This window comes from Epinephelus moara, chromosome 12 (genome assembly GCF_006386435.1).
Source record: "Epinephelus moara isolate mb chromosome 12, YSFRI_EMoa_1.0, whole genome shotgun sequence".
Taxonomy (NCBI): domain Eukaryota; kingdom Metazoa; phylum Chordata; class Actinopteri; order Perciformes; family Serranidae; genus Epinephelus; species Epinephelus moara.
In genome coordinates, this window is record NC_065517.1 from 3,996,413 (window position 1) to 4,015,592 (window position 19,180).

The 19,180-nt window shown below is 40.6% G+C and overlaps 2 protein-coding genes across 7 annotated transcripts in view; one reads left to right on the forward strand and one right to left on the reverse strand.

Annotated features, from left to right (window-relative positions):
• Positions 1–9,375, forward strand: part of LOC126398424 (kinesin-like protein KIF13B) — a 72,022-nt gene extending 62,647 nt beyond the window's left edge. For 2 of the 4 annotated variants that reach the window (XM_050057753.1, XM_050057755.1), the window contains 4 exons: positions 221–339; positions 4,206–4,271; positions 5,943–7,344; positions 7,471–9,375. In XM_050057753.1, coding sequence (XP_049913710.1) covers positions 221–339; positions 4,206–4,271; positions 5,943–7,344; positions 7,471–7,721 — 1,838 coding nt within the window. In that variant the 3' untranslated portion in view covers positions 7,722–9,375. The remainder of the gene's footprint in view (positions 1–220; positions 340–4,205; positions 4,272–5,942; positions 7,345–7,470) is intronic. The other 2 variants (XM_050057754.1, XM_050057756.1) reach the window with 1 other exon arrangement.
• Positions 9,376–16,678: 7,303 nt separating this feature from the next.
• Positions 16,679–19,180, reverse strand: part of hmbox1b (homeobox containing 1 b) — a 32,292-nt gene continuing 29,790 nt past the window's right edge. For all 3 annotated transcript variants that reach the window (XM_050057758.1, XM_050057757.1, XM_050057759.1), the window contains exon 10: positions 16,679–16,953. In XM_050057758.1, the coding sequence (XP_049913715.1) occupies positions 16,810–16,953 (144 nt within the window). In that variant the 3' untranslated portion in view covers positions 16,679–16,809. The remainder of the gene's footprint in view (positions 16,954–19,180) is intronic.

The window sequence follows — 19,180 nt, forward strand, 5'->3', positions numbered from 1 at the left end:
CTGTTTTTGCTGTAGCCAGTGGAAAACTATATCTGTCCTTTTGCTATGAATCTTAATTTAGCACATTTTCTTCTTTGCCAACACATCTCTCAATTTCCCTCCTCCCTGCCTCAAAAACATAATCTTTTCCTTCCTTCCTTCTTCCTCCTGCCCTTGTTTTCTCCATCTCTGCTCTTGCAACCTGCTCTTCTTCTCTTCTTTTCTCTGTCCTCTCCATCAGTGCATTCAGGCTTTGCTGCGTCTTATCTCCCTCCAGTGAAGGCCATACCCAAGCTGCTGAAGTCACTGCTTCCTGGTGGGAAGGAAGATAGTAGAGACCAGACAGCTGTCCATCAGCAGGTACACTCATTCAGTCAGCTCACAGCGTTCTGGATTTAAGCTTGTATTCTGCTTGCTGTCTTATCAGGGATTTAAAGTTTATATGCGTCATTGCAGCCTGAATCTAAATATCCCCTCTACTCATAATCAGCTAGTCCTTTTTCTTCTGTTGCCATGGAAACAGAGCTTATGTAGATGGAAACACAAATAATAAACAGATAAAGTGTATAAATGCCTCAGTGCCTACGATGAGTGGTTTTTAGAAGTTTGCAAAAATAGCTGATAAACTGCATCATAAACAAGGAACGAATAAGTGTGCTTTTGTGTAGACCTCATATCATGTTTTAAAAGTTTTGATGCAAAGCTCTTGTCAAGTATACCTTACTATATTTACCAAACCTTTTAATGAATACCAAACATCATTGTGTTTTGGCACTGTCTGGTTTTACAGAAAACACAGTTTAAATGTTCCAGTAAACTTTAAAATGAAGTTTTCTAGGCTCTGTGTTCAGAATTAACTGAGTCATGATATTATGTGTGTTGAATTAAAAGCAGGTTATTTGAGTACCTGGCTTAGGACGAAAACCATCAGCACATACAGTAAAAATGTAGTTGGTGTCTACCAAGTGATTGACGTGCTGTATAATGTCTGTGATCAGAGCAGAAGCTCCACAAACAGCTCCTACTGAGACAGAAGCACACTGTGTGTTGAGGAGGGTTAATTAGGAGCAGGTGAACCTTGTCGCCCTGACGCGTCGCCCCCGCTCCTTCGCCACCTCCGCATCCACTGATCTCCAATCATGTGCCATCGAGACCCAGGAGTCTACAGTTTTTCACTGCAGCCAGACACTACAGCATCTGATTCAACTGATTAGCACCTTACGCCGCAGAGGGAGGCTAATCAGGGAAATCACGTGCCCTGGTGTTTGGTTGGAATAAAAACCCGCTGGGCTTTGTTGGTGCGTTGTTTGAGGCCATCGCTCTAATTAGCGCTTCACTCCACCATGCCTGCCACAGATGTTTGAAAAAGGTCAACACAGAAACAAAAGCTTCGCGTTTTGCAAATAATAGCAGGGGGTGTTCATAAATTGGGTGAGTGGTTGATTGTGACCCTGATCTAAACACCTGGCTGAAAAACAGTCAGCACAGTGGATAGGTCCTCTATAATGACTTGTAATGTGAACATGAACTTGCTCTCAAGGTCTTAAGACCTGATTTGGTTACACCTCAAAAGACTTAAAACTAGGGTTGTAACGATATACCAGTTTCAAGGTATATCGTGATATTAAAATTGATGGTTATCGCACTATGTACATTTGCTTATCTATAATATCGGGGCAAAAAAATACATCTGGACAGAAAATGTCAACTTTGGTTTTACACATACTTTCATTAAAAAATGGCTTCAAGTTTCAAATATAGTAATAAAACCAAACCAAAAATAACCGTTCTGTTTTGATTCCTTTAAGGGTAATTCTGACTGATAATAATTATAATCCTGTGACACCATGGTACCGTAATGCCGTGAAACCGCGATATTTTCTGAGACGTATATATATATACACATATATATATATATATATATATATATATATATATATATATATATATAGATGTATATCATACCGTGAAAGTCTGATACTGTCGCAACCCTACTTTAAACAGATCTGACTGATAGATAAACAGTGTTCTCATGTGCTGGCTACATTTCTTGATCCCTTTTTTTTTTTAAAAATGCCTCCGAGCTGGCAATAGTCGTGGCCAGACGCATTACGTTTTCTGGTTGTCCGTCCATCTGTCCGTATGTCCGCCTGTCTGTCCATCTGTCCATCTGTCCATCCGTGTCAGTCTTGTGAATCCCATGGGTAAGTACCGGACAACAAAGTTATGTATTACAAAGAAACAAAAAGAAAACAAAAGTTTGGAGTTCTCTTTGTCACTGTCATTGTCCAATTTGCCCAAATTAACAAGTGAAACCTGTTTTATTGTTTAACTCATGAATGCAGTATGTCAAGAACGCCTTGAAGGAATTTCTTCAAATGCGCCACAAATGTTCAATGGCACTCAATGATGAACTGATTACATTTGGTGGTCAAAGTTTAAGGTCACTTTGACCTTGGATCTGTCTTAGTTTTGTGAACGTGAGGGAATTTCTTCAAATTTGGCACAAACGTTCACTTTGTGTCAATGATAAACTGATTAGGATTTGGTGGTCAAAGGTCAAGGTTACTTTGACCTTACGTGTGTCTCAATCCTGTGAACACTATATCTTCAAAAGGCTTTGATAGAATTTCCTCTAATTTTGCACAAACATCCATATGGACTCAAGAATAAATTGATCAGAATTTGGTGGTCGAATGTCAAGGTCACTGTGACCTCACAAAATATGTTTTTGGCCAGAACTCAAATAATTTTGACACAATTTCACGCAAATGTCTAATAGGATCAAATGATGAAGTGATGACATTTTATATCCAAAAGGTCACTGTGACATCATAATGTTCTACAAAAACACATTACTCAGTGTCCTATCTTAGGAACAGAAGGGGAGACATTTGGTCAGATGCTGAAGTGGTGACATTAATCATGAAACTGTGCTGATTGTATAGATCTTTTGTGCTGCTGGAGGTGAGATGTGTGTGGAGCATCCATGTTTTCACAGATAGGATTGTAAACTGTAACTGCAATTTGACTGATTTGCAGAGGCATACAATGGCAAGGCAGTAACTCTGGTGATTTCTGTTAAATGAAAACGCAATGTGCATCTGTTACATTCTTGTGAACCTGATGTGTTGTGTTGATTTGCAGGTTTGCTGTTGTGAGCCACAGAGGGATAGAATAGATGTGTTTGACCTGCTCTCTGATGATAGACATAGTGTCCACGTAGGTTGTCGTTCTGCTCAGAGCAAAAGCACAAAGAAACACGAATCAAACCGCCTAATCTTGATCATCAGAGTTTAAAGAATGAAGTGTTAATTCCCTCAGAGTGTGATGTCAGGGGTGCCAGAGAGTCAAACAATCCTCCTGATTAATATCCTGGGACTGTGTCTGCCAAGCACACAGTCAAACAATTGTCTTGATTTATTCAACATCTTAAAATATCTCAAGATATAAGACCCTCTTCAGAAACTAGAAAAAAATGTTGAGAAGCAAATCAAACACAATATTGAATCAGCTGAGGGATCATATCGAGTGTCAAAGAGGGAATTAGAATACTGAATAGGGATAAATGATTCTGGGTGCAATTATAATTATAGTGCAATTATCCTGATTGTTTTAGCAGTTTATCATGATTATCTGTCTGAGTGATCTGATGAACAAATATTTTTATTGCACTTTCTGCATTTCATATCAACATCTTGACTGCTGATCACAACAATAAATGAAATATTTTCTCCTTTCTAATATATTGATGTGCTAAACTGATTATACACAATAATAATGTGTCTGAGTCCTAATATATTATGACAGATGGCCAACTGGCCTAGTTTGTTATCCCAGTTTAGTATTCTGTGATGGTGCCAGAGAAAACAGTACAGCACGATGTTCAGCCTACAGTATCTGTCATCTTTCTACAATTGTAGATTAACTTTTTCCCCACAGGCTCCGTTTCTGTCTTGCCATCATGCTGAAGCCTGAGCTTTATAATTCCCTCACAGCAGCTAATCACCACTTCATGCACACTGTATAATGAACAGGTTTGGAAAACTACAGGCTTATATTAATATCTAATCTCCAGGTGGAACTGCACTGAAATGACACCAACTTGCTCGTGATTACATCTTGAAATCTGCTTGACAAGCCTTAAGCGCCCATTTACAGATTTAAGATTGTTTTGTTTAAATTGCCATTAACTGAACATCTTTTAAATTCTTTTCCTGATGCAGACTTTGCCTCGGATCATGGTGCAGTCAGCAAGTGTTGAAGAGGGCATGAGCAAACAGCCACAACCGGTAAGTTCTCCAACCCCAGATGATGTTAAATAGATATTTATATGTATCAGAAATGCAGAGACATAAACTATGTTGAAATATGGTGTGCCCTTCATTATCTCGCTAAAGAATCCAAAAACACTTTACTTTAATTACAAACACTTTTCTCAATGGTATTACTTCTGATCTGTCTGTTGCAAGTATGGAGGGGAAATCATGCTAGCCTGGCAATTGATAAGACCTTAAGTTAAAGAACTAATATAATTATATTGCTCTTATTGGTATTTTATTGTATTCTTATTTATTAACCCCTTTTACACAGCCTGTACCAGGCACAATGTTGCGCCGTTATTTCTCCTCACCATTCTGTTTTAAAGGTACGGAAATCTCTTTTTGCGTTGGGAAAGCCAGCATGCTAAAATCACGCACTGGTTGGTTCTGTGTAATCTCCATAAACAGATATCTACATGCAGACTCTGTAGGTGACAGAACAAGATTTTGGTGTCAGAAGTAATCTGTAGTTCCATCTGTAGTCCGAGTACTATTGATCAATGACATCTGAGCGGCAGGAAAACAGTCCATTTGGAGAGGTGGAGCACATTGACTGAATGCAATCTCAGAACCCATCAGCTGTAGCCTGATGACGAGTTAGCTTTTTATCAGCTTTCTTAAATGTATCTGCGTTCATATTCAGATATCGGTTTATAAATTTAACTGCTGGCAACACCAGATCAGCCAGAAATATTGCCCCTCACTCCCGGAGGCTTATTGTTGGCAGTGGGTTCCAAGATTAGGTTCAGTGTAAAATAAAAAATAAAAAAAGCAAATAGGTTGTTTTCTTCTTCACAACATTATTGTTGAGTCAAGGTGTAAAAGAGGCTATTATGTTCCTCAGATTTCAGTGAGAGCCTACATTGGGATTTTGGTTCATGGCAGGTTTTGAAATGTTTTGAAATGTTCATCAAAACGTGTGAAAACCCTGTTATAGGAAGGGGATAGTGAGTGGTGTTTTTTGTACTTAAGTGTGTCCGTGCATTATTTTTCCTATTTTTCTTTAGTTTGTGTTTTGTAATGTAATGACTGAGAGAAACAATTGAAACCATCAAGAACAACCAATAAGTTTCCTTAATTAGACTTACTGCAATGTATAGCATTATGCTGTTTTTACAGGTTGGTACAGATTTCTTTAAAGTTAAACAATGGATCAAAAGACCACATGTAATGTGAACCAGGTCACTTATACTGATGAACCCACAAAGGATTATCACTCATTTCTGAACTCTGTTGAGGGTTTGAGCATCTTTCAGCACATTGTTTTGGTTTGACGTCAGACAAATTAATTGGTTTGATTCACTCTTATGGCTCTCATCAACATTGTTGTCAGCTGCAGCAAGCAGGTTTTATCAGAGAAAAAGCTAATAAAACAGACAAAACCAAACAGACAGTCGAAGAAAGCAACTAGCTTGAGGCAGAACAATAAACCCAAGTTTTATCAGTGGTTTTGGTCTAACAGAGAACTACCTGACTTAGAACAACAAACATTAAGAAATAAGCAACAGTCTTCATCAATATACCAATATATTCTATATTCTATTCTATGGAATTAAGAGTAAACTTTGGAAACCGATGCTATCTCAGACAGGGCTGCATTTTGAGTCACTAATACCTTTGTTGCCACGGTTTATCTCTTAGGTTCCCATTGAGGAAATCATTCCTTCCGACCTCCAAACAGAGAGCTCCAGATCTGTGCCCCTTCCACCGCCAATCATCCGAGACATAGAAGACACCAACCCTAGCCCATTGAGCGAAGCATCAAGTGGATACATGTCAACTACCATATCTACAGCAACGTTGTCAGATGTCTACACACTGAGCTGGGACCTACCTCCATTATCCGGCAGCAGAGCTGATGGTTTTGAGGCGGTGCCAGATGAAGAGGAGGAGGACAGTCAAGTGACACAGTCTGACACTTACCCTGATTCTTTAGTCGTGGACCAATCAGAGCCTAAGGGGTCAGTCTTGGTGTTGGACGATAAGGCAGTTGAAGAGGGGACTGACTCGCCACAGTCCAAACCAGATGATACTCCATCAGATGTAAACCTGAGTCACCAAGAACCAAACTGGTCTCCATTAGCCCAGTACAAGGAGCAAGAAGAGCCTGATTCAGCCGCAGAAACAGATTTAATATGCCAGAGCAAACAAAAGCCAGATTCAACAACTGACCATATAGGATCAGAACAATTGGACGATTCAGAGACACTTATAGACTCATTGTTGGTACAGGAGAATGAAACCAAACAGACAGAGCTTTCACAAACAGACCACTCAAAACCAGAAGCCCCTCTGATGGAAGAACTCAAGCCGGCTGCCACAGACAAGACAGAAGCTGAACTGTCACTGTACTGTGAAACACAACCTTCCACACAAGAAGGTCAAAGTCAGTCTCAAACAACTGTCCCTCTGTCACAGCAACCTGAAGAAGACCAGACAACCTTTGAAAGTGCTGAAGATCCAGCTCCAGACCTGCTCCCAGTTATGTCTGAAAGCTTAGTTCCAGCTCCTGCCCCATCTGTAAATTTGGTTCTTTCAGCTTCAACCGAAGAACAAGCCACTTTTGTGGCCTCAGACCCAAGTAGCACCTCCGACCAGACTTTATCCTCAACCACAGATGAAGTCCAACAGGAAGAGCCTGCCAATGGGTCAAAGAACCCTCCCTTAGCACCAGCTCCTCCTCTGTCCAGTGTTCAGCCTTCCAAACCTACTTCCACAGCGGCAAACCCCTTTAAGATACAGAAAGTGAAGTCTTCAGACCTCAAGTCCTTTGAGTGTATTGTGAGTGAGGAGAAGGATAAGCCTGCACAGGTTGACCGGGCCAACAGCCTTGGAGCGGGACTGAACCTCTCTGTGCCAATGGAGAGCCTGGAAATTATCTCTGACACTGAGGATGGAGATGCAACTGCAGTTCTCCCTGACTGGTTGAAAGAAGGGGAGTTCGTGAATGTGGGGAACAATAAGAGCGGCACTGTCCGTTACATTGGACCCACGGACTTTGCAGCGGGTACCTGGGTGGGAGTGGAGCTGGAGGTACCAGCAGGTGAGTAGAGCTGTCCTGTCTCTATCAGATGCATTTTAATTGATCTTACTGCATTCTTCACATACATTATGCTCAGTTCTGTCCCCACTCAGAATCTCAAACAAACCTCTCTTCATCTTTCTCCAGGGAAGAATGACGGTTCAGTGGGTGGCAAACACTACTTCCACTGTAACCCTGGTTACGGCGTGCTGGTAAGGCCAGACAGGGTGAGCCGGGGCGGCAACAAGCGCCGACGCCAGCATCAAAAGCGCCGTAGTGCCAACCTGTCTGGATCCAGCCCCAACCTGGCAGCTCTTACTGCTCTGGCTAAAGGTGAAGGTGGTGGGGCATCAACGGGCCGCAGCAGAGGAGAGAACCGCAAGTCATGGAACACTTGAGAGGCTCAGTATCGGCTAATTCCTGGACACCCGCCTACAGCAGCTGATTGATGTGATTGTAGGGTAAGCTTTCAGAAAGAGAGACAATACGATGTTTTATTTGGCCAGATCGATCATAGGCTCCACTTTATCTGATCCTCTACTGTTAGGTTTTAGCAACACAAGATAACTCAGTCCACGCTCCTGTGTGGGTAGAGGGAGACCTCTCACCCCTCATCATATTAAAGGACTCCATCCTACCTAATGTACTTAGTTTTCGAAAATCACAAAGAAATATAGTTTTACCAGAAAATGTTAATGTTTTTAGGTATATAAATGTATGTAACAACCCCTTTCTCTGTTATTAATTTCATTTGAAATGGTGGTTGTCTCAGTTTGGGATGGATTATTCCAGGGACACTATCAAAGGGCTGTCTCAAAATCAGCACATTTTTCCTTTCAGTATATTCTGCCACTTGCCTGGCAAAAGTATATTTGCATGTACATCAGTCAACCAATCCATTAAAACCACGGCCAGGTGAAGTGAATTATGTTGATTATCCAGTTACAATGCAATGTTCTGTTGGGAAACCTTGGGTCCTGGCGCTTAAGTGGATGATACTTGACATGCACCACCCACCCTGTCATGTGGTGTCTGGTGTCTAGTGGCAGGTTCTTTGAGTCCTGTTGGTAGTGATGTGGGGCACCACCACGTCCCACAGATCCTCAATCGGATTGGGATCTGGGAAATTTGGAGGCCAGGTTGAGGCCTTGAGCTCTTTGTCACATTCCTCAGGCCATTCCTGAGCAGTTCTTGCAGTGTTACAAGATGCATTGTCTTGCTGGCGGGCCACTGCCATCAGGCAGTGCCGTTGCTATAGGGGAGTGAGTGTGTCAGGTGGCATCCACATGAATGTCAAGACCAGAGTTTCCTAGCAGAACATTACATCGAAATGAGATAATCAGTGTTATTCACCTCACCTCTCAGTGGTTTAAATGTTGTCTGATCTGTGTAGAATTAAATGTTAATAGTATCTAAAGTTAACTGGATTACTGTACTGCATACACTTTGATGTGCTCAGAGTTCTAATGTTCAAAATGTGTTATGCAGCTACATGTTTGGATAGACGCCCAAGTATTGCAAATTGTTTTATACCTTTTGTATAATTTTATTCTTGTGCCTTGAAATATCACGACTACTACTCCACAGATGTGCCTTAGTGATACACCACCAAATTCTGTACTGCAGGAAACGGTCTTGACTGAGCTTATTTCAGCTCTTGAATGTGTATTTTTACTGTTTTAGGAAAAATAAACTTGCACTCCTTTTCTGATGAATTCTACTGAAATCTTGCAACATTTTTAATCAATGTTGTCTCAGAGCAAGTGTGTCAAGATTGATTGATAGTGACTTCATTTTAAACAGAGATAAAGTGAGACTGTTTTTTGGGGATTTTTTTTTTTCATTTCCAAGTTTCGAATGACACTGTATGGAATATTTAAGGGGTTTGTCGGTTGGAACGCATTTACTGTAGTATTAATTTTTGTCTGGTAAATGAGATATTTTATACTATGCCTGAATGCTTATTTATTTGAAGATGAAGACATGTATTGATGATGAAAAGCAAAATCAACTTTTTATATTGTTAAATAAATTTCGTTTTGCTCTTGTCAATCAGTGTGTGACAAATCTGTGTCAGGTGTATTTTGTTAGGCCTCAGTAACCTTTGACCACCAAAATCTAATCCCAGTGGACAATTGTGCCAATTTTGAAGACATTCCCTCAAGGTGTTCTTCAGATATGTTCACAAGAATGAGGTTGAGGTCACAGTGAGGTCCTTGAGCCCAACCAGACGTTCATGCCAAATCTGAAGAAACTCCCTGGAGATATGTTTATGAGAGTGGAACAGATGGATGCACAACCTGAAAACAGTGTCCCCAGTCAAAAGTTATTGCTGGTGTGGAGGCATGGCAACAAGATAGTAAATCCAGAAAAGGTCTCATTGATATAGCTTTATTCTCTTGTACATTATATATATATCATACTAAAATAAACACAAGTTAAAAAATGAACAAAGAAACTGTACAAAAAAATGTATATATACTACATCTTAATTACAGAACAGTCTACTGTCCAAAAAAGGCACTAAATTCTGAAATGGGCAATACAGTAATTTTGAACATAACTAGATTTGAGATTGATACAACAGCATTCAGTCCTCTTTATCAGAGCTATATTGGGATGAAGTGGATGGTGTTTTCACTGGGGACACAGAAGGACATGTAGACATGTTGACCCTGACACACCACGAGAGGACACCCCTTCAGAGTAAGCACTACCACTGGAGTACGCACAACACTGGGTGGGGAAAGCCTGTTTCAGATTTCAGTGTGTTAAAAAGATTAATCTGTTTCCAGTTTTCTCTTGGAAAAGCACAGAATCTTCTTGAGCACCTGAGGGTTTTTTCTTCCATCCCATAAACATTTCTGTCAAGCTTGAATGCTCACATAAAATACTGCTGGATTAAAACTTGTACTTGCTAATTGGGCCATGGCATCTCTCAAACACTAAGGCAATTCATTTTTTTTAAAAAGTGTTTTACAGTGAGAGAATAATCTCTAAATGCACTCTTTGTACTCTTTTCCTTCCACACGCAACTTATTTCAAACATACAATATTCTTTGTATGGAGACAGAGCATCACACCAAACTCCAGACACAAATCCTTCAAATAGAAGAAACACTTTGCTTGTTCATTTTAAAAAGTGTTTTATCAGCATATACTCTGCATATACAAGTGAGTAGTACAAGTCAATTCCAATAATAAGTGTGTGCTCCTTTTCAGATCTTTAAATCTCAAGTTTTAAAGGAATAGTTCACTTCAAAGTTTAGTTTTTGGTCAAACATACAGTTGATCAGCCTCCTAGCTCTGTCTTGGCCATTTCTGTTAGTCCCTTTAAACTGTCATACATGGAACACATTTAATCAAACTGCAGCATCCAAACAATTTTCAGTCCCTCCAGGATGGTGTGATGTTGCATTAAAAAAAAAAAAAAAAAAGAACTTAATTGAATGGAATACAGCCAATCCCAGTGAATTCTGTGCAAACTTCCAATTGTGTCCAATCACTGCAACTTTACCGCGATTGTGACTATTTAAAATGAGTAAAATCTCATTTTATTATAGAGCTGCGCACGGGATATTGATTCAGGGAACCCCTCTCTTTCGCTGTTTATCATGAGACTACTTCTGCAGGACCAGAGCTCTGCACCTGAGACAACGGAGTCTCACACACACACACAAACACACACGCAAAGTGACAGTGCTACCTGTTAGCAACTGTTAGTAATGGCTACCGTTACCCAATGGTTACTAACAGGTTTAAAAACAGAGTTGAGCCAAGTATCTACGTTAACGTCTTGGTGGTGGATGTAGACCGCTGCTGCAAAATATGATGAGTGCTGATGACATCATGTTGTCTTGTGTTAGCTTGTGCTAATAGGGCAGAGAAAACACAAGGAAAGCGGATCAAGGAGACAGCCCTTCAGCGCTGCATAGTGATGGCCAAATGAAGCCTCGAAGCACTGTCTTTAATTTCTGAGCCCACTAGATGGCGCTTCTTGCTCAACCAAAGGTTGAAAGCCCACTGAATTACTATTCTTTGAGCCTCTCTCTTTAGACCAAGAGCGGCATCTAGTGGGCTCAGAAAATAAAGACAATGCTTCACATGGCTTCATTTGGCCATCACTAGCGCTGCGCCGATCTCATTAATTTTTTGTCACACAAGAGACACAGCATCAATTTTTCTGTACAACAACGGTGAGGAAAGGAGTCAAGCTTCCAAAGAAGCAGAGAAAAAGAGCTGCTATGGGAGCAGGTATGTACAAGCAGAGAGCAAGTGGGGGAAACACATTTAATTCTTGGAGTGGTGAGACTGGAAATACACATCCAAGAGTGCTGACGTGTATCTAGCTGCCACTGGTGTGGGGTTGTACATTGAAAATAATAGGGGCGTATTTTTGGGGGTGTGGCACTCGTCTCTGGTGTGTTTTGGCCCTAATTCTGCAGGTAACGCTGAATATTCATAGTAAGCAATTTTCAAAAAATGTCTATAAACATTGCAACACGCAATAGGATTTTTTTTTGTTTTGGAAAAGCTGCAGTGAAATCAGACATTGATGGCTGCAACAATCCCAAAAACAGAATTGAAATTCTGGAGGGACTGAATTTTATTGTGTTTTGAATAACATCAGCACTTTATTTTCATACTAACCTTAGTAAAGTGTCTATTGTCTTTATAAATGTTACCATTTCTCAAAGCCATATTGTATGAGTTATGCATTTTGCAAGAATATCACTATTAAGAAACTAAAATCTCACGATGGAGTTTGGTGTGGCGTTCTTGGTGTGGAGATAACAGCACATACTGGGGCTTTGATTTAATATGATATGGTGTGTGTGTGAAGCAGCTGTGCTGAAATGTTTTCCCGCACCGGCCCCGTATCAGTATATTGGACGTTTGCCATTTCAAAGGAAGGCTCAGGGGAGGGAAGGTTACACTTTAACAGCGATTCTTATTTTAAATAAGGTGCATCGTTTTTCATCTTTCACAAAATAGCTTACTACCTCAGACACAAACGGGGAGACTGTTGTTCAGTCAAATAAGGGATGACACAAAAGAAAAACAATTTAAATGATAATAGAAAAGCAAGTGAGGAGAAATTAAAAAGCATGATTAATTTAACAATAAAAGCATGTTTCATTTCAAAACATCTGTCATTCTTTTTTGTACATTACCATAAAAAATGAATATAAATACATATTGTTTTTATCTTTCAACCCTTTCTTTTTCAAACACAGTTCCCAGTACTGAGTCACTGTGTTCGCAGCTTCGTACACACACACCAGCGATAGATTTAAATAGAGCTTTACTAGATTAGAGCCCGAGGCTGGGAGCTATTCTACAAGCAGGATCCAGATTACAGATGATTTCAAACATCATTCATTGCCATATTTGACTTTTTAAAACATGAAGCATTATAGTGATTTCTGGTTAACTACGTTGTTTAATCCTGCTTTGAAGAATATTTCCACAGTTCTCCAAAACCATCACTACTGCCTCATTTACACTGAATGGTTCAACTCAACTCTACTCAGCTCACTTTTAATATCAGTACCTTTCTCCTTTTGTTTTCCACTGCAGATAGTAGGCGGGATTCTCAGTTGATCGCACACCCCATCAAACTGCTGTGACGTCATTGTAGCGCCATCCTTTCGTCAGCAACCGAACAGCAGAACGTTCTTAAACTGACCACAGCGTGGTTTAGTGGGCTGCCATTTTTAAAAATCTGGGTCAAGGGAATAAAAAAAAAAGTGGTTGCTTTTGAAGCTAGCTTGACTATCTTGCAGCTGTAGTTTAAACTAGAGCTGCACGATTATGGCCAAAATGATAATCCTGATTTTCATCAATATTGAGATTGTTATTTCTAACGAACATTAATTATTCATTAATCATTTTTAGGGATGCACAATATTGGACTTTTTGCTGATATTCAATGTGCCGATAACCAATACCAATATCATGGTATCATATCCACTTTTTTTTCCAACTTCAATTTTAGTGATCATTAAGTCTCTTCTGTAGCGTAATTAACACCACATTATGCATGCATACTCTCATCATGATGACCCACCAGCAGATGGAGTCATAAAATACAACGCTTTTCAATATATGTAATATTCATCTATTGTGCTAAATAAGAAAAAGCATGTTGGCTAATTCTGATAGTTCATTTTATAGCTGATATTGGCCTATACCGAAGACGTGCCAATATTATCGTGCAGCCCTAAATGTTTTTGGGGACAAAATATTGTTATTACGCTTTCACATTTAAATCAACAAAGCACTGCTTTTACTTCCATGTTGTGCTACATTCCTGCTATTATTGCATCAAAGTAAGACTTAAAATAAGGTTCTTCATCTGAATTCAGTGCACCTGCTTTCAATACATATCTGCTGCTGTGTTTTGTTCTGTTTGGTTTTTTTATACAGTGGTCACGATACCATGACGTGCTGCAGTGTCGCTGTCATGGATGTCTAAGTTGACACTGGCCAAGGAGGACAGGGATAATGGCAACATTAGCGATGTTATTCTTCCCAGCCTTGATGCATTCATCTTAATGCAGATTGTGGTGTTTTTCAAGCAGTTTAACAAGTTGTTGCTTTGAGGTGCAGACACAAGTCTCATGCACTGTTTGCATGTGATTTGTTTTCTCCTTAATCCAATATACTTCCGAAGAACGGATGATGACGCATGATTTTTGTTTTGCCCGTCTGCGGTCGCAACATTCAGGAATGTTTTTCACAAGCTGCTGTTGCAGGTTACACAAGTAGCAGCACGACAGCTCTTGAGAAGTGGAGGCTGGCTGTTAGTTTAGGAAGCACTGAATGTAAATATGCAGTGGAGTTTTCTATGAGCAAAGCATTTTAAACGTCAATATAGCAGTGGATCATGTTCATTTAATTGTGGGAAGCCAAAATTGTGTTTAATATTCAAATAGATGTCCAGCCCTAGTTTTAACTCCACCTTTTATTATCGGCTTAGCTCGCTTGAAACCTTGACCGAGGAATGTATCAGGTACTATCCACAACAAAAAAGAAAAGTTCTGACTGAGTCAAGCCATACTGTACAGTGGAAATGAGGCCTGAGGCGAGAGTTCCTTGAGAGCAACAGTTTGACATTTCAAGAAATATATTTGCTTTCTCTCTTGCCAACAGTTAGATGGGATCGATACCACTCTCATGTCTCTATGCTAAGTATGATGCTACAAGAAGGAGACAGTTAGCATAGCTTAGCATAGAGGCTGGAAGAGAAAACAGCAAGCCTGACTCTGTCCAAAAGTGAAAATATATTTCTATAAGCCCCTTAAAAGCTCACTGATTAACACATTATATCTCATATATAAAAGAAGGGCACAGGAAGTCACTGAGCCTGGCCAAAAAAAATCAGCACATAACCATCTGTAAAATAACAACTTGTCTTTTTCGAACTTAGTTTTTAGTATGGCTTTAACAAGACAAAATATAAAGGATTAATTACTGAGCTTTAGAGGTGCTAGTGGGCAGACTTCTAATCTTTGGACAGAGCCGGGCTCGCTGTATCTAGCTTTAATGCTAAGCTAAGCTAAGCTAACCATCTCCTGGCTCTAGCCTCATGTTAAGCGTACAGTCATCAAACCTTTCATGTAACTTCCTCAGATATCAGTCTTAGACTGAAAAGGCATTAATACTCGGCAATTAGTAAGCCCCAAGGAACCTTTAAGGAACACAGCAGGACTTTGTCTCTGCTTCTGACATTACCACTATCTCCGCTCAAAGATGGTTTTGGAGAAGTTCCACCGCGGGCAAAAAAAGTGGAAAATTATTTCCAATATCACCACTTAAAATGTCTTTGATTCCCTTCAAAGTGGTGCTTTAATCTTTGAGACTACATAGATGAAATTAAAACAGAGATCACCTCAGTTAGAAGTTCTGATATTCTAAACCATTTCCAGTGTGGATTTCGTCTAATTTGATACCACTGATATTTAAAAAATCTTCTGAAAGCACATTCTTTAGGCTATTATAAAGAGGCAGCGTCACAGAACAAGTAGTAAATAGCTTAGGGGTATTTTATCATTATATGTGTGGCTGCTAATACCTATCATTACCGACACAGGCCTGCTGTAGTGTCCAGCCCGCACGCGATGGCACGCCGGCTCAAGAGGCTTCACTGAGCGGGACAAACAACCTACGGGCGCCAAAGGAGTTAGTATAAATCGCTTTGGATGAACGTCAGTTTCAGATCAGTCTTAGCTTTGCCTCTTAGCTTTATGCTCCGAGCATCTTTTCCTTTGGCATGGATGACATTTAAAACAAAGCACAATTCCCCTTATTAGATAGCTTAAGTTTGCTTGATTATCACATTGACCCTAAATTGATTCTCATAGCCTCAAGTACTTAACGATAGTGTCACTGGGAAGCTAAATACCAAGGCAAAAATGATTGTATATCCAGTCGCCACGTGGGCTAAAACCAGAGGGAAATGCAGGTGAGAGAACTTAAACCACTGCTGCTGCTGGACATAAACCTTCACATTAAGTTTGGCTTTTTTTATGCATACTAAAAAATTCCTGGTCGTTCCCTGTTGTCAGGAAAAAAAACCTGCCATATACTGCAAAAAGTAAAAGTGGAGTTGTCTGTATGAATTTAAGGCTACGTCTTTTTTGAGGTTTTCATCCAACAGCAGGTCTACTGTAAAAAAGCAAAAAGCCACTCCACTGAGGAATAAGAACTATAGAGGATATGAGACAGTGACTGGACAGTTCTGTCTGCTGATATTATCCTTACTGACTGCCTCGGTGCCAGACAGGGCGAGAAGGAAACTCTCACCATCCATCTTTCCCCGCACAAAGGCTGGAGGCTGCTCTTCAGGTGAATTGCACAATGAAGAGGGTGCATTTTGAGGGTTATGTAGGTAGGTAGAGTGTGACTGAGAACCATAAGAACCATATATATATTATATATACAGTACACGTTATTTTTCTGAGGTTGACGCTGAGGTGAGATAGACTGAGGATCGGCTCAGACAACCAGGCTGGAGAGGGAAGGAGAGGGGGAGTAAGGAAGAGGAGAGGGAAGAGAAGAGGTATCCTGTGAGGAGAGAGTGTATTCAGGGAGGAGAGGGGAGTTCCCGGGAGACACAAATCCCAGACGAGGGCCACCGTTTTGGGGGTTAAAGGCCTTGATTGCCCCCTTTTCTTCTTTCTGTGGAACATTTTCATAGGATGTATAGTGACCCATTTCCGCCAGCTGTGTCAATATATTGGGTAGGGTGAGATGGGGGTGGTGGGTAATTACTGTTTACATGGACTCTGTGGGAGGAGGGGAGTGGAGGAGGGAAGCCGAGAGAGGAGGAACAGCTGGCAGGGGGCTGGCTGACGGACAGATTCAGAAGGTTTACTAAGTAGCATTATTTTGGTCTCTCTTTTTTTTGAACTCCTCGTTTCTCTCCCCTCTCGACTCTGTCGTTTCTCTCTTCCGCTTCCTCCATCCCATTTACTGTGCAGTTCATTCATCCTCCAGGGACTCCGTCTTGATGTCGTTGGGGACCCCTCCAGTTCTGGACAGGGCCAGGATGGTGTGGTTGACGGCAGCCATCTCCACAGCCAAAGAGATGGGGTCCTGGTGCTCGCTGTGTGCTGCACTGTCATCCTGAGACAGGGAGGAAGAGTTAGAAGACCAAGAGATCAAACATCTACTTATGTGGTTAAGACTCATTTTCCACCTCTCTGGTTTTGCCCTCATGCTGACTAACTCACCAACTGTCCACTAAAACCCTCCCTTAGATGACAATTGTCCAATTATAGCTCAGCAACCATAACTGGGCCTGGCGCGCCTATCAAGCTTTGGATTTTTGCTTGTTAAAGTGGTGTGTATGAGGTCAGAGTGAGTAGGTCTGTCACGATAATTACACTTACCACACCATGTATGGACATGACCTTGATCATTTTTCTTACCTCAATATGGCCCCTTGTGTTTACTTGCGAGTCTGTTTATATATGAATGTCAGCAACATTTTAGCCAACATGATGCCAGAGTCAACCAACCACTGTAAAGTTTACACCACCCTGCCTGTGTGAGCAGCACATGACGGCTACCTTGCTGAGCTGCTGTGGCTTGCACGCATGTGGTGTTCACACAGACAGCGTTACTGCTACAGAGCTGCCACCTGCTATAACTAGTGTATTTCCACAATTAAAAGTCAATGCTCCACACATTTGTGGAGCTGTGCAGCCAGCAACAGCATGGTCCTGCAAATGTTTCACAATAAAAAGCCTGGTGTTAACAAATGAAGGAGTTCTGCCTACGAAAATGTTGTCACAGGGTTCTTTTTTTTTTTTTCCAAACGAAGATGGAAGTTTTGAGTTGAAAAGAAATATTTATATTTTTCATGTCTGTGATAGACATTAAACTGTAGTGAAACATTGTATGATGTTAATGTGATTATAAAAAGACACACAAAAAAAACGGGCAAGACTCCTGTTCTTTAGATGTTCCCTATCTGTAGCCATGGCGCACCTGAGCAGTGCTGCTCACACAGGCAATGTGGCCCTAGTGTAAAACTTAGGCACAGCAATTCTATCTTTTTTTCTCTCCACCCCGCCTACTTACAAAAGTCTGAAGGAAAATAAAACTACACTTAAAAGATGACACAGTGTAGCTTACTGGCAGCCTACAGCTGCACTTTTTAGAGTGGAAAAGACACAGTTAGCTAGTCATTAGCTTTCCCACCCCCTGGAAAATGAGCCAAAACATTAGTCCTTTGTAATTTTACCCTCCCAACAACTTCAATCTCCACTCCATAAATTCAACAGCAACTCCCTGGGCCAGGTCGTCCATCCAGGGGAGCTGACTACAACACAACAGTGGAATAATGGAGGTAACAGGTTCCCGGAGCTTCGCTAAACTTGTTAGTCTCAGGAGGCATCCTTTGGCTTTGTTGTATATATTATTTTTTTCTGAATGTCTGAATATTCTTTAGAACTAAAAGTTAAATGCTCTTTGAAAAGGTGTACTTGCATTCTTATGCTATTGTCATTGTATTAGTGCTATAAAATGGTCTCAAAAGAACAATACTGTCATATCGCTATTATTTCTGAGACACAATATTGTTCAACAAAAGTAGCTATTGTGACAGGCGGAGTAGTGAGGAGTGGTAGTACCTTTCTTCAGTGTTTCCAAAACCGAAAACAAAAGAGCAAAAGTGCAAGGAGTGATTTAAACAGCTAATGTAAAACAGAATCCTTAGCATACATGGCTAACTAGCTTTCTACCTACAGTAGTAACCCAGTGTAACTTCCAGGCAGGTCAGCGAGCACTTCATGCTACATTATATTGTTGGTAGACTGGCGACATTGATAATCCCTGTTAACAAATAACACTGTGGTATTTCCCCACTGTGTAGGATCTGGTCCTTGATGCCATCAGAATGTAGGATTATGTTAGCCGCTCTGTCCTCTTCTTCGTTAGATGTGTGGAAGTTTACACTACATGAATCTCAGTTAAACTGTTCACCCGAAATAATATTATGTCTGCCAAACTCAACGGTATGTACAGTGGCATGTAAAAGTTTGGCCACCCCTGGTCAAAACTGTATTTATTGTGAATGGCTAAGCAAGTAGAAGCTGAACTGATCTCCAGAAGGCATGAAGTTAAAGATGACACATTTCTTTAATATTTTAAGCAAGATTACTTTATAATTTTAATCTTTTAAAGTTTCAAAATAACAAAAAAGGAAAAGGGCCTGAAGCAAAAGTTTGGGCACCCTGCATGGTCAGTACTTAGTAGCACATCTCTTGGCAAGTATCACAGCTTCAAACACTTTTTGTAACCAGCTAAGAGTCTTTCAATTCTTGTTTGGGGGAATTTCACCCATTTT